At 37.4% G+C, this 15,464-nt stretch overlaps 1 protein-coding gene across 1 annotated transcript in view; it reads left to right on the forward strand.

The window, feature by feature from the left end:
- The window catches only part of BRWD1 (bromodomain and WD repeat domain containing 1), a 123,563-nt gene that overhangs the window by 100,843 nt on the left and 7,256 nt on the right, over nt 1-15,464 (forward strand). Inside the window, exons 38-41 of the mRNA XM_061167568.1 lie at nt 2,311-2,537; nt 4,548-4,715; nt 7,673-8,566; nt 9,535-10,458. Coding sequence (XP_061023551.1) covers nt 2,311-2,537; nt 4,548-4,715; nt 7,673-8,566; nt 9,535-10,458 — 2,213 coding nt within the window. The remainder of the gene's footprint in view (nt 1-2,310; nt 2,538-4,547; nt 4,716-7,672; nt 8,567-9,534; nt 10,459-15,464) is intronic.

Genomic DNA, 15,464 nt, shown 5'->3' on the forward strand with positions numbered 1-15,464 from the left:
CATTATGTTTTCAAATATTTTTGTTCTGCTCCTTTTGTCTCCTGTGAAAGTGAAAGTTGCTCAGTCGTCTCTGACTTTTGGTGACCTCATGGACTTTACAGTCCATGGAATTCACCAGGCCAGAATACTGGGATGGGTAGTCTTTCCCTTCTCCAGGGAATCTTCCCAACCCAGGGATCGAACCCAGGTCCTCCTGCATTGCAGGTGGATTCTTTACCAACTGAACCACAAGGGAAGCCCTTTGGGGCTCCCATTATACATATGCTGGTGTGTGTAATTGTCTCCCAATGGTTTCTGAGGCTTCCTTCATTTTTTATTCATAAAGGATAGGATACAAAGAGAATGTGTTCATTTTAAGCTACTACACCTTGTCTACTGTTAAAAGTCAAGTTTATGATAGGTATAAGCATGTAATTCGGAGAAGGCAATGGCACCCCACTCCAGTACTCTTGCCTGGAGAATCCCATGGACGGAGGAGCCTGGTTGGCTGCAGTCCATGGGGTCGCGAAGAGTCGGACATGACTGAGCGACTTCACTTTCACGTTTCACTTTCATGCACTGGAGAAGGAAATGGCAGCCCACTCCAGTGTTCTTGCCTGGAGAATCCCAGGGACGGCGGAGCCTGGTGGGCTGCCGTCTGTGGGGTCGCACAGAGTCAGACACGACTCAAGCGACTTAGCAGCAGCAGCAGCAGTAAGCATGTAATTATTTCTTCTTATGTTACTCTCTAGTTGATGTTGTTGTTTAGTCATTCAGTCATGTCTGACTCTTTGCGACCCCATGGATTGTAGCCTGCCAGGCTCTTCTGTCCCTGGGATTTCCCAGGCAAAAATGCTGGAATGGGTTGCCATTTCCTTCTCCAGGGGATCTTTCCGACCTAGGAATCTAACCCATGCATCCTGCGTTGGTAGGTAGATTCTTTACCACTGAGCCTCTGGGGAAGCCCATGTTTGATATTAATGGAAGTTAAATTTTTGACATAATAAACTTGAGTTTTCTTTTTAAATCCTTTCGTTTTTTTAATGAAGGAAATCAAGATAATACATTTTGCAGCCATCTGTCCTTCTCCCATTTGTAACTGACAGATTGCATTTAACACATGGAAACTAGAAAACTGCTTGCCTTTAAAAACGGTCTATTTACATTTGAAAACTTGAATTTTCTTAATTATGATAAAGTTACTGCTTAAAAGAATTACTGTTTTTTTTTTCCTTCAAAAAATTGCAGTATAGTTGAGTGTGGTTATCTTTAAGCTCAGATGCCTTAGATACTCCTAAAAGGAAAAGCACCTTTATGTTTTTGTTTTAAGGGAAAACAAAACCAAATCTTTTGTTTTAAAGGATTATCTTTAAAAAACATGAATATTAGTCAGATCTGTAATTTAAACTCAGATTGTCTTAAACTTCCATCTTTTTTTCACCATAATACATGGCTCAGGAATCAAATATCGTGAATTGGCACTTAGATGTAAACATATTGGTCTCAGAAAAAAGCTAGCTTGATCTGTCTTTTGCCTCTCTGTTCTTTCTGTTCAGGTTTTGTTGATTTCTCCTGATTTTATACTGTCTTTGTGTGTGTGTGAGTCACTCAGTCGTCTCCAACTCTTTGTGACCCCATGGACTGTAGCCTGCCAGGCTTCTCTGTCATGGAATTCTCCAGGCAAGAGTACTGTAGTGGATTGCCATTCCCTTCTCCAGAGGAACTTCCCAACCCAGGGATCAAACCCTGGTCTCCTGCATCGTAGGCAGATTCTTTACCGTTTGAAATACAGGGAAGTCTATACTGTCTTTAGGAATATATAAAAATGAGCCTAGAGGGAATATTGTCATATTGAGAATCTCATTCTTAATATAGGGAATTCCCTGGTGGCCAAGTGGTTAGGACTCCAGGCTTTCACGGCCATGGTCTGGGTTCAATCACTAGTCAGGACACTGAGATCCCACAGGCAGTTGTGTGGCCAAAAATAATAAATAAATAAAAAATCACAAATTTCATTACACATACAACTTTAAAAAATATATCATATGAATGAATGCCTGTATTAACATAAATGTTGGCTCTTCTTAGCATTTAATCCAAAGAATCGAAGGTATTCAGTATGATTTTCTATAATACTGTTACTTAGATCATCTGTTTATTACTCAAATTTGGAATAAAACAATGTCAAATTTAAAGTGAAAGAATAGTAACCCAAGCTAGAGTAAGATGTTAATAATGAATATTTCAGTTAAAGTTATTCTTTAATAATACACTTATTTAGACATCCTCTGTTTTGCTCAGTGTTGTTTTATTTTTCCTATCTTTGACCAGAAATACCAAGCAGAAGCGTTTAAAATCTCAGACAAAAGTAATTTCTGAGTTCGTAGGTTCTCCTATCCAGCCTACCTCAAGTAGGACAACTTATTCCACAAGCCGCAAGACAACTGCTAGTGTCTCTTCAGGTGTTTCTTCTGGTGACTCTTCAGATTCAGCAGCATCGTCAGAAAGAATGAGAAGAAATAGACCTGTCACTCTGACAAATGGTTCTACATTATCTGGTGAGAAATGGAATGTTGTGTGTTCACAACATTTTGTAACACTGCTTTATAACAGTTATGACAGTTTATAACACTGCTAGTTACTATGGATTTTGAGGAAAGAATAAAGAAGTAAGACATGGTCTTGATATTCAAGGAACGTAAAATTTAACAGGAGACATAAGTAACACATGAAATAATTAATTATATTTGATAAATGCTGTTCTTTGCAAATGGTGCAGCCACATTTTAAGCAAATTTGAATCCTTCAGGTTTTAAATAATGTGGTATAAATATCATACTTTGTGTGCAAAATTTGACATGCTTTAAATCATGTAAGTTTAAGGCTTGATGACATGGAAAATAAAAAATACTGTTTATTTTATTACCATTTGGTAATAACTGAAGTTATTACTAAACTTCAGTTTAACTGAAGCTGACACAGACTGTGAACATCCTGTGAATGATGTTGTGTTACGTACATCCTTGAGTTTGTTCTGAGTGATTTTGGTGACTTGTCATGATAGTATAGTGATTACTGTTGTGATTTTTTTTTTTTTTAGTTGGAGGCTAATTACTTCACAACATTTCAGTGGGTTTTGTCATACATTGATATGAATCAGCCATAGAGTTACACGTATTCCCCATCCCGATCCCCCCTCCCACCTCCCTCTCCACCCGATTCCTATGGGTCTTCCCAGTGCACCAGGCCCGAGCACTTGTCTCATGCATTCCACCTGGGCTGGTGATCTGTTTCACCATAGATAATATACATGCTGTTCTTTCGAAACATCCCACCCTCACCTTCTCCCACAGAGTTCAAAAGTCTGTTCTGTACTTCTGTGTCTCTTTTTCTGTTTTGCATATAGGGTTATTGTTACCATCTTTCTAAATTCCATATATATGTGTTAGTATGCTGTAATGTTCTTTATCTTTCTGGCTTACTTCACTCTGTATAGTGGGCTCCAGTTTCATCCATCTCATTAGAACTGATTCAAATGAATTCTTTTTAACGGCTGAGTAATATTCCATGGTGTATATGTACCACAGCTTCCTTATCCATTCATCTGCTGATGGGCATCTAGGTTGCTTTACTGTTGTGATTTAAAACAGTAAGATCAGGCAGGTAGAATGCAGCCTCAGTTTAGAGAATGGCAAGCCTTACAGAGAAGTTTGGATTACTTAATAGGGTCCCTTGTTTTGAGGGAATCACATGATGAATTCTGTCTCAGGAGGATGAATCAGTTTGACAGTGATACATGGGGAAGGAGAAGAATCTGGAAACACAGTCATAATGATGGGACGTGGAATGCAGGAGATGGCACATACACATTCCTCTATCAGCCACTTTGTTCTTTGACATAGAATTGGGTTGTATTATGGAGCACGATTTTGTCCTTTAACAATATGTCCCCACTCATTTTGGTGGAATATTTGTTTTGTGATAGACATGCCTGGCTGAAGGAACAGGAAATTTGGTTTCCTATCTTACTCATCTCACACCTTTTCTACCTTTGTGTGTGTGTGTGTGTGTGTGTGTGTGTGTGTATATGTGTGTCGCATGTTGAAATGCTCTTTCTTGAGCTTGGAAGCATGTGTGGTACAAAGATGCTGTTAGGAACAACTGCTAGAGAGACACCTGGAAAGCCTGCTGAAATATTGGACTTGAAGTGACTGTCTTTTCTATAGGAAATACTTCAAAACAGAAGCAGGAAGAAGCCCCACTATCGTGGGGCTTGTTAAAATTTTAATGAAAGCTTGTTTATAAAATATCAGTATATAAACTCTTATTTTCTGAATCTAAGTCAGTATTAATATGTTACTTTCAGAAATAAGAGAACAAACTTGATTTCAAATGCTGATTATGTACCTTTTAGTATTATCAGCTATTCTTTGAAACCATTTTAAAAAATATACTCGCTTCTAAGTATTTTAAGAATCTGCCTTTAGTCTGTTTTTACAAAATAACTACTTATTGTGTAAAGATAGGAGTGTATATGTAATGAACTGTTACTGCTTCATTTTTCTTAGAAAGTGAAATGGAAGATTCTTTAGGTACCTCTTCATCATCTTCAGCTTCAAATAGTTCTGAGGAAAGCAAAGAGAGTCCGAGAGCTCGAGACCCCTCCTCCCGCAGTGGGCCGGCCAGGAGCAGCGGCCTCAGGGTGACCAGGACCAGAGCTGCGCAGAGAAACGCTGGTGAGAGGCGGCTCAGTGTGCTGGGGGACGCGTGTGTCAGGGGAGCCCAGAGCTAAATAAACAGTGAATGCTTTACTCACCTGACGAATCTGCACACGATTACATGTCCTTTATGCTTTTTTCCCTTGAGACATAATTGACATAAAGTATATTAATTTCAGGTGTACTGTGTAATTGACTTGACATTTGTGTACTTGACAGAATGATTACCACAGTAAGTTTAGTTACCATGTGTCACCATGCATAGTCAGAAAATGTTCTTTTTTCTTGTGATGAAGACTTTCTAAGACACAGTCTTAGCAACTTTCAAATATGCAGTGCCATATTAACTCTGCTTGCCATGTTGTACATTGTGTCTCCATGATTTATTTATTTTATAACTGGAAGTTTGTACCTTTAGACTCCATTCACCCATTTTACCCACTCCCTATCCGCCCTCCCCCTGGCAACCATCAGTCTGTTTTCTGGTGGAGCATGTTTTGTTTTGTTTTTGTAGATTCCACATAGAAGTATAGATTCCACTAGGGTATTTGTTTTTCTGTTTGACTTATTTCACTTTGCATAGTGCCCTCAAGGTCTGTCCATGTTGTCGCAAATGGCAAGAATCCATTCTTTTTTGTGTCTGAACAGTATTCCTGTTTGTGTAGATGTGTGTTTGTTATCTTCTTTATCCATTCATCCCTATGGAAACAACACTTAGGTTGTGTCCCGTATCTTGGCTGTTGTAAATAATGCTGCAGTCAGCATGGGGGTTGCATGTATCTTTTCAAATTCATGTTTTTGTTTTCTTTGCATAAATAGCCAGAATTGGAATTGTTGGATCATGTAATTTTTTGAGGACCAACCATACTGTTTTCTATAGTGGCTACACCAGTTTTCCCAACAACAGTGCACAAGGGTTTTCTTTTCTTTCAAATCTGCTGGGGTCCAGCCCCGGCAGGATCCAGGGGTACCCTCAGGATGAACGGCGTTGGCGAGAGAGAGAGAGAGAGAGAAAGAGAGAGAGAGAGTGAGTGATCAGACGGGGGTGTTTGCAGCAGGGTCTGGCAATGCTTTATTTTTTACCGTATCTTTTATACCCTAAGTTAGTACATTTCTGAGGGGAAGATAGTTTAACATTACATGACCTTGTCCTTCATGAAACCAGGGTGTTTTCTGCATACTTCTTCTGTTTATGAGGGTCTTGTACATTGTCTTCTGGCCTTGGGGCCTATTAACATTTTATGCAAGTCAGGTGAATGTAAACCTATTTTCTATTTCTGTGGTGATTTTAACAGAAAAGTTGCAATCTCTTAGGGCAACAGTACAGCATGTCACAACATAGTAGAAGTATAACCTTGTTAACACAAAAGTCAGTTCTTTTGCAGAAGTTGTCACTTGAATTTATCTAAGAGGTTTATCCCACACAGACTCTGCGGCTTCGGTGAGGCAGCCCTTGCCTAGCACTCCTGGCTAATAATTAACAACCATCTCATTGTTAACCACACTAGGGCTAAGCTCTTATTTTTCTAGATCTATAACTATATTAACAGTGGCTTCCACTGCACAACCTTAGCACATTAAGAGCAAAAACACAGCAAGCAAATGTTAACCCAATAACCACCTTTAGAATAATTTTTCTTGTGTTTTCTAATAGGGCTTCCTTACTCCCCGAAGGGCTCTATGTCTGTTAGGGTCTTTATATGATCAGGTTCTTTATGCTGTTTTATGATTAGGGTATTATAAGCAGTCATGCGTATTAGTACCAAGGGCATAAACGCATTTGCCAAACAAAATAAAATATCAGCAAAGGAGTTTAAATTAAAACACTCCTTTCACCCTGGATAATTTCATAAAATACCACCACCTGGGAAACTTATTGATTAAAGTTCTAAATTGATTCTTATTTGGAAAGAGATCAGGGAAGGCCTTCTGCCTGTGTCACAGAAATTAGGGAGTAGTCTATTGAAGCAAGCATCAGAAAGACAGATATCATCTTTAAGGTGAGTGCCGGGGGCAGCTTTTCGGAATCCCTGAAAACCTGACCCGCCTTGCCTGTCAGGTTTTCTCCCTCATGATCTTGTCATGGGTAGGATCTCGTGTGTTGGCTCCTGGCACAAATCCTCACCAACACTTGTTATTTTTTATCTTTCTGATAATAGCTGTTCAAACAGATGTGAGGTGGTACCTCATTCTGGTTTTGACTTGAATTTTCCTGATGATCAGTGATGTTGAGTGTCTTTTCATGTGCCTGTTGGCCATCTGTATGTCTTCTATGGAAAAGTGCCTATTCAGATTCTCTGCCCATTTTTAAATTGATTTTTTTTGGGGGGGTGGGGTTTGAGTTGAATGAGTTCTCTATGTATTCTGGATATTAACCCCTGATCAGATAGATGTTTTTGCAAATATTTTCTCCTTTTCAGTGGGTTGCCATTTCATTTTGTTGATGATTTCCTTTACTGTGCAGAAGCTGTTTGATGTAGTCCTGCTTGTTTATTTTTGTTTTCATTGCTTTTGCTTTTGAAGTCAGATCTAAAAAATCATTGCCAAGACCAATGTCAAGGATCTTTCTGCCTATATTTTCTTCTAGTTTTGTGGTTTCAGGTCTTATATTCTTTAATTCACTTTGAGTTAATTTTGTGTATTATAAGATATAAAATACAGTATATCTTACGGTATAAGATAGTAGTCTTATTCATTCTTTTGCATGTGACTGTCTAGTTTCCCAACACTATTTATTGACAAGATTGTCCTTTTCCATTTTATATTCTTGGCTTCTTTGTCATAAATTAATTGACCATGTGTGCTTGGGTTATTTCTGGATTCTCTGTTCTACCCTTTAAACTTTTTAAATTTAGAAAGGTGTAATCTGTTTTGACATTAAAAGAATAAGGAACATTAGTACTAAAATAATGAAGTTGTTTAAAAACGTTGGAATAAGGAAGCCCTTTCTAATCTAACTGTTACTTTATTTTTAGGTCCAGTTTCTTTAGAAAATGGATGTGGCAGAAAAGCCACTAGAAAGAGAGTCTATTTAAGTGACTCAGATAACAATTCTTTGATGACTGGTGAAAGTGTAAAAGCGAGAGCTGGAAATAACCGGAAAGTGCTACGAAAGTGTGCTGCTGTGGCTGCCAATAAAATCAAGTTAATGAGTGACGTAGAGGAGAATTCTACCTCTGAAAGTGTCTGTTCTGGCCGTAAGCTACCCCACCGCAATGCTTCTGCTGTAGCTAGAAAAAAATTATTACATAATTCTGAGGATGACCAGAGCTTGAAGTCAGAACTTGAAGAAGAGGAGCTAAAAGATCAACTGTCACCATTGTCCAAATCTCTTGCTGCCCAGAATACTGAAAATGGAGATTCAGAGTCAGAAAGTGATTTACGGGTAGCCCGGAAAAATTGGCATGCTAATGGTTACAAGTCCCAAATTCCAGCAACTTCTAAAACAAAATTCCTTAAAATAGCATCTTCTGAGGAAGACTCTAAAAGTCATGATTCAGATAATGGACATAACAGAACTGCTGGCCCATCAACATCTTTGCCAAAACTTAAGGCAGAAGGCATCTCAGAGGAAGAGGAGAAAGCAAGTTCTGAAACAAGAAAATACAGCAGTAGGAAATACAGCACAGGTCGCAAGAATGCTCCTTTCCTTAAAAAAGCAAAGATCTTCAGTGATTCAGAGGACTCTGAGTCTGACCAAGAAGATGGACAAGACAGATGTCATAAGATGGAAATGAACCCGAGTTCAGGGAATGCGAAGTGTGAACCTGTTGCCAGATCCCAGTGTTTTTCAGATCATGTATCTGAAACTGATTTGGATTCAGATGATGACAAGAAAGCAAAAGAAAAACCAAATAGTTTTATAAAAGGTAATTCAAAACATTTAACCTTGGTTCACTGCTATCTTTTTTATTATAGCATTTTTTTTCCCCATGAAATTTTTCTTTGCCACCTGCTTTCTTTCCATGTCATGCATTCTCCATTCATTTTTTCTCTCTCTGTGTACTGTTACTGGTTGTTGAGTACATTTAGTGTTGCTCATGTGACAGGCAGCCTTAGCCATAGCTATTTTTAACAGAGATTTCACTTCTTATATTGATAATGGGGATATTGTATCAGCTATGGGTTCAAGAAAAGCAGAGGCCAGCATTTATAAGCTGTTAGTGATAATAGTTTGAGAAAAGGAAAGAAAAGGGTGATTGAAAGGAATGTGGTAGGTAGTAATAATAATAGCAGCTCACAGAACAGTTCCCAGAAAGCTATTTGTCATCAGGATTTTTTTCTAAATGCTTTACATTTATTTATGAACCAGTTTAATCTTCATATCTTTTATGAGAAAAGTACTATTATTATTATGTCCATTTTATTGATAATAACTCTGGAGTATGGAGAGTTAAGCTAAATTGCTGAATTGAGATTGTCTTGGTAAATGGAGAAAAATACTAGATCAGGAGCCATATAAAAGCTAAGATTAAACGTAGTGTGTGACGGAACTTGTTAAATTTCAGGGAGGCTGAGTGGTTAGTTTGCATACCTTAGTGCAGTGGTGAAGAGACTTTAGTTTGTATTCAGGTAAATAAAATATTGTAGTGTTGAGTGTCTTGTGTATATAGATAGAAAGGCATGGGGTGTTACTGATGGGCGTATGTTACACTTGTGAATGGTGCTGAGGCTGAAAAAGTCACTGTTCGAAAGTAGTAAAAGCCGAACTCATTCACTGCCATCCTCCTTTGAAGTTAGAAGGAATCCCGGACTTAAGTTGTTTAAAATGTTGAACATTTAATTCCTTTAGACTTCCTCTTCTAGTAAAGATTAAAAGAATATGCTTGATTTTTAGATTCTGCATCACAAAATCATGGACAGAGCAGGAAAGCTGCCAGGAAAAGGGTCTGTTCCAGTGACTCAGACAGCAATTCGAAGGTGGTTAAGAAAGCATCCAGAGCCAGACCAGGCCTTCTGAGAGTGCCTCGGAGGTGTGCCACCACTGCTGCCAGCCGGATCAAGCTGATGAGTGACGCAGAAGATGGCCATGTAGACCACGTGTGCACTGGGAGCAAAAATGCGAGGAAAAAGCCCCTCCATATTGCATGTGCCACAGCTCAGAAGATAGACAGCGATTCTGAGGGGGATGTAAATTGTGAAGTGCCAAACAAACAGAGTGGCTGTGAAGGGCAGCCACCTGAAGCCGACTCAGAAGGTAGTACAAAAAGTATCAGTCAGTCTTTAAATGAAGACTCAGACTCTGAAGGTGTGTTGGATTCAGGACACAAGAATAGGCGTACCAGGAGTCTCAAAACCAGTGTTGCACCTTCTAAAACAAAGAATGCCTTGATTGGGTCTTTGGAGGAAGATTCAAAAAGCCATATTCCAGGGGGTGAGATAGGTAGAAAATGTTCTTCTGAGTCAACTTTGGTGCACAAAGCTACTGCAGAGAATAACTTTGAAGAGGAACTGAACTATGGGCTACGTAGGTGGAACGGCAGGAGGCTACGGACCTATGGGAAGGCTCCTTTCAGTAAGACGAAAGTGGTGCGGGATTCGCAGGAAGCTGCCGAGACAGAAGTAAAAAGGAAGAGACTGCAAACTGAATTGGAAAATGTGAAAGCTTCTGAAACAACAGGGAGTTCAAAGTGTGGACCAGATACTAGCCCCAAATCTGACTCGGATTTGGGATCTGCCACTGAATCAGATGCTGACTGTACGGATGATTCAAAAACCAAAAAGAGGAAAACGAAAGGGAAAGCAAAAGTAGTTAGAAAAGGTAAAACTCTTACAGCTAATGTATCTAAAACCATGAGACGACCAAGACAGAGCAAACGTCCTAGGTTAAATGTGGATGATAATGACTGGGAGGATGTGGACTATGCAAAATCTAAAAGAGTTCTTCGACGTTCAAAAATAAAGACGAGAAATCAGGGTAGAAGGACCGTGAGATACCATGATGGGGATGATGATAGGAGCTTAGAAAATGTGTTAGATTTTGATGATTGCACCTTATGACCTTGAGGGAAAACCAGTTCACTTAAAGAGGGAATGGACTGGAATTTATAGTGAAAGCTGGCTGTTGAAATTATTTTTTGTCCTACAATTCAGGGAATATATTTATATTTTTCTATGAAAAGTTATGAATGTGACTAAATCATGACTGTTATTTTTATTTGCACTTGCTTGCCTTTGTAGCAGCATTCAGCACAGGTGCCAAAATATGCTTCATTTTGGGGGCAGATCTAATCTACTTTTGACAGTATTTAACTACACATAGCAAAAGTTTGAAATATGTTAAACACTATACATTCTGGTTATCAGAACCAATAAGCATTACATTTATGGTAGCAAGTGTCATACAGTTATTTTCAGAATTCTTCAAGAGATGGTAGTTTCTAATTCCAGTCCTATTGTAGTATAAATTTCACATGACCTTTGTTTACAGATTCTTCATAAATATTATGTTCATACTGACATAACAATTGGGGAGTGGGTGGTAACCACAATTAGTAGGCAAGGTACCTGCCACTTTTTTCTTTCCCTGGCTACTTGAGTAGTTTGCATTTTACCAGATTTTATCATTTTCATTGAAATGGTTTCCAGTTTTTCTTTCCAAGTCCTGGTGGGTCTTCTTTTTCTCTTTATTTTTAAGGAAAATATCATCCACTTTATTTTATAAACTTGAATTCATAAAGTGCTGGTAAATTATTATTTTTTTTAATGTTTGATTGTATATTTTAAATCTCTAAGGCCAGACCATAGCTAGCATTTTCTTTTAAATTGTGCACTAACAAAATATTATATAATTTGTCTTTCCAAGAACTCCTGTTTTCCATTTATGGAATTTAACCAAAATCTTGGTCTTCCATAGTCTTACTCTGTGAAATAGAGTTTGTGTGCCTTAGATTTAGATAAAGTGTGTTCTTTAATAGAGTGTACAGGGCTAAAAGAGTATTTAAATTATATGTAGTTTTCCCCCATCTCTTAAATTGTAGAGTTGAGTTTTGATAAGAGTGCAATTGCAAATGTCATTTATATAGGAAAATAGTTAGCTGTTATTCTCCATCTCTTTTACTCTACTCCTGCCATGTGCAATCCCAAGCATTCTTTGCTGGTGCAACTAAGTATCTTTATTAGTGACCTCTAGTATAAATCTAAGAAACTGTTGTGGGAAAATAATTTTGAAATTCACTTAAAGCGTGACTTTTGCCACATCATCAAATACCATAGTACACTTATTTTCGAGCCAAATATTTTTACTTGATAGGCTGTGCTACTCCAAACAGTGTAGGTGGCCATTCCTAGCTTGTTTGTGCCTGAAGATGGACTTGACTCAAGTGGTTTACATATTTTGTAGCTAAAGGGTGTGTTACAGTACCCCCACCCTTTGTTATTTATTGGCCCTAACTGTGTTTGGTTTCAGACAAAATTAACCCTTTTCTCCTGTGTATCCTTAAGGTGGCAGACATGGGAAAGCATCAGGCTGATACCAGTGTTAGAATGTTCTCAAGTGTTGGTAATTCTTGGTTCTCTATTCCAGTTGACATGGTAGAAGGTTCTTTCTCTTTCTGCTCTGGTGTAAGGGGAAGGATATTCTTGGATATTACCAAGTGAGATAGGTGGTCTGCCTGCCTCTCTGGTTGTTGAGAGAGCTATCACCACTTCAAAACTATGATGCTTTCCTTCTCAAAGTTCGTGTTAACTATATTGTTGACAGATTGAGTCAGGATAATTGTCCTTGACTAGTGACCTGAAAAAAATTAATGGAATGCTTTTTACTTCCTTAATTTTGAGAACTGGTGATAGATGTCATATCCATTAATTTATTTTAACTCTTCTTAAACTTCTCTGTTTTATATCTATTCTCAGGGTTATAACTCCATGTTTACCATCATCTGCAAAAAGGTACCAAAAAAATCCATAAATTCATATGGAATATACTCATAAATACATCAGTTCTTTTGGTAAAATGATACTTAAACCATTTAGGCTTCATCAGTCGAACTGTTCTTAACTTTTGGACTGAATTGATTGGCTGGTCAACCAGTTGCTAATTTTTCCTTTTGTCCAAAATGGTTAGACCCTTGTGTGTAGAAGCAGTATTTTGGTTTCATCTGAAGAAAAAAAAAAAAACAAAAAACACAACAATAAGAATTGGCCTGGTGACTTTGAAAACATGGCTGACAATGGTAGCTTCTCAAGTTCTGGAGTAAAACTAAGGGATTATAGAGAGAATCATTTTTATGGATTTTTTTGGTCACGGTGCTATTCCTAAGGTTAACTTTGAATATGTGACACACACTTCTAAGTACCCTTAAGGAAAATTAATAAATAATTAATAGTTCAAAATGTTTACATTGAGCACTAGAACATGTTTGACTTTTTTTTTCTATTTCTCTTTATGCAAAATGAGCAGGGATTTAATGCACAGATGTACTTTAATAAGTTTGGGATCAGTTTGTATTTTTCCTGTGAAAAAAGACAAAAGGTTACAAGTGGAATGTGAACTGATCCAGAAGTAAGTGCTAGAGCTTTCCATTGCACTTGAAGTAACAGAATGATGTATATGAAGAAGAAAAGACTACTGTGGTTGTGTATGTCCAGAGTCCTGTGATTTTATTCATTTATGGGTTAAAAAAAGGTTTGAGGTTATTTAGATTGGAGTTTTGATTCCTAATTTTACCAAGCATATTAAGACAAAAAGATTTCAAACATAAAAATAGGTGAAGTTTAAAAAGCTTCCCCCACCCATTTCCTCCTTATTTAAAAAGGGTATATTGACAATGTATAGTAACTTCTAAATAAAAGGAAACGTTTATCCCATTTTCAGATAATTCCTAGGGTAATCATTCTCCCTTGCCCCCCCCCCCCCCCTTTTTTAAATTTTAGGGGATTAGATCCTTTGTCAGTTTAATAATCTTCAAAAGAATGATAAAACATTTATTTACTCCCAACTTCTATGTTACAACATAAAAGTTTCTTCCAAGAATAGTTAAGAGTTGTACCTAAAAGGAAAATTAGTTTTATAATAAGAAATGGGGTGAAAGAACTTATGTTTTAGGTAAATGGAAAAGGAGACATAAACCAATAAACTTACCACCTGAAGGTACTACTGTCCAAAAGTAAGAATAAAATACATCACTAAATCCTTCATACTCCACTGGCTGATGACCTCTTAAGTAAAATTCTTATTTAGAGTAACGTTGGGTCCATAACTATGTTCCCTTGTCCCTCTTCTAGCCTTTTTTCTTTAGAATAATCAGAACACAGAATTTATTAAGTTCACTGTATGGTATTAAGAACTGAAATGGAAGGACTTTATTAATCTCTTCTGTCAGTACAAATTTAATTTGTGTTACCTGGAAAAAAAAAATGAGAGATTTTGTATATCAGATTGCAAGAACATTGTTAAAGGTACATACAGTATTTTTGGTTTTCCTTTCTACTCAATTGTATTTGTTTTTTGAGTAATATTTAAATGGCTAGAAAAGGTCTTTTTGCCTTGCCTTTTTATAGCTGAAATGCCATCTGCATTCTTCTCATTGGTATTAAGTCAGTATACTTACTTTATCAGGTATCTTGTAGTTGTCACCAAATCCTTTAGTTCATACATTGTATGGAAATTACAGTTCAGTTATTCTAGTATGATGGAGTGTAACAAAGCACCTTCATTGTAGAAGAACTTTTTGTGTGTTAATTATTTAAGTTATATCTCTCAACTTCTGCTGTGGATATCAGGGAATAATAAAGCAGAAACCCTAAGAAAATTGCAACCTAACAGAATAAGACTTGTCTCTTATTCTAGTATTTGGGAACATACAGACCAGACCAAATATATTTGTCAAAGCTAGGGAGAAAATGAAGCATTGTGGAAAAATCTAGTCCAACTACATTAGTAAATACTACTTATAGTAGTAGTATCAAATTGTGAATTTAATGGAAAGGATTGAAATGTAAAAAGTATATTGATGAGGGCTGTGTTGTCTTTTCTCACAGTTTAAGGAGAATCTTATAACTTTTTAAAAATTATAGATGTTGCCTAAGGATACACGGGAGTTCTCAAGTTTAAGAGAAATTTTCACCGATCACTCATAAGCCAGACTGGTTTCTAATACATTGCTAATTTGGTTAAAAAAAAAATCAAGGCTCTTACTTGGTGTCTGTTCAAGGATTGTGTGTGGGGATTTGATGGAGGGAGGCGGGTGGGGGTGCTCAGTGTTGGAGTCCTGCAGACTGCAGGCTCTGTCTCTGGCAGCATGTAAGTAACTTCAGACTGTTTGTCAAGACTGATGGGCTCACTGAATTGAGTTATCAGTGCCACAGCATATTGTCTGGTCATACTTTAGTTTTTTAAGTTAATTTTAAGGTAAGTCTTATCATTTATTAAAATCTTCAGTGGAAGTTCAGACTGTAAAGAGGCAGTCTGACAATTGAAATGAGATGGCACAGACTATGTGGACTGCAGCAGCCAGCCTACCCTTGGTTCCACAAGGAAAATTATTTAGAAATTGTTAACCTTTTTCTATTAGTGATTACATGTTAAAGAAATCTTCAGTTTTTAATAGGTTAAAGTTTATTTTCTAAGTTTTGATCCATACTTAGTTCTAGGAGTGTATGGACATATTTGGTTCACCTGTAAAATTCTAACCATTTAACTGGAGCTTGTCAAAAAGGCAAATCTTTAGTTTTCTACCTTCCTATGAGATGTGTACTTTTAACTTTTTAAATGAGCTCATTACCACGTTAGAATCTGCATTGTCAACTAGGAACCAGTTTTTTGTT

The sequence above is a fragment of the Dama dama genome, chromosome 19 (assembly GCF_033118175.1).
Source record: "Dama dama isolate Ldn47 chromosome 19, ASM3311817v1, whole genome shotgun sequence".
NCBI lineage: Eukaryota > Metazoa > Chordata > Mammalia > Artiodactyla > Cervidae > Dama > Dama dama.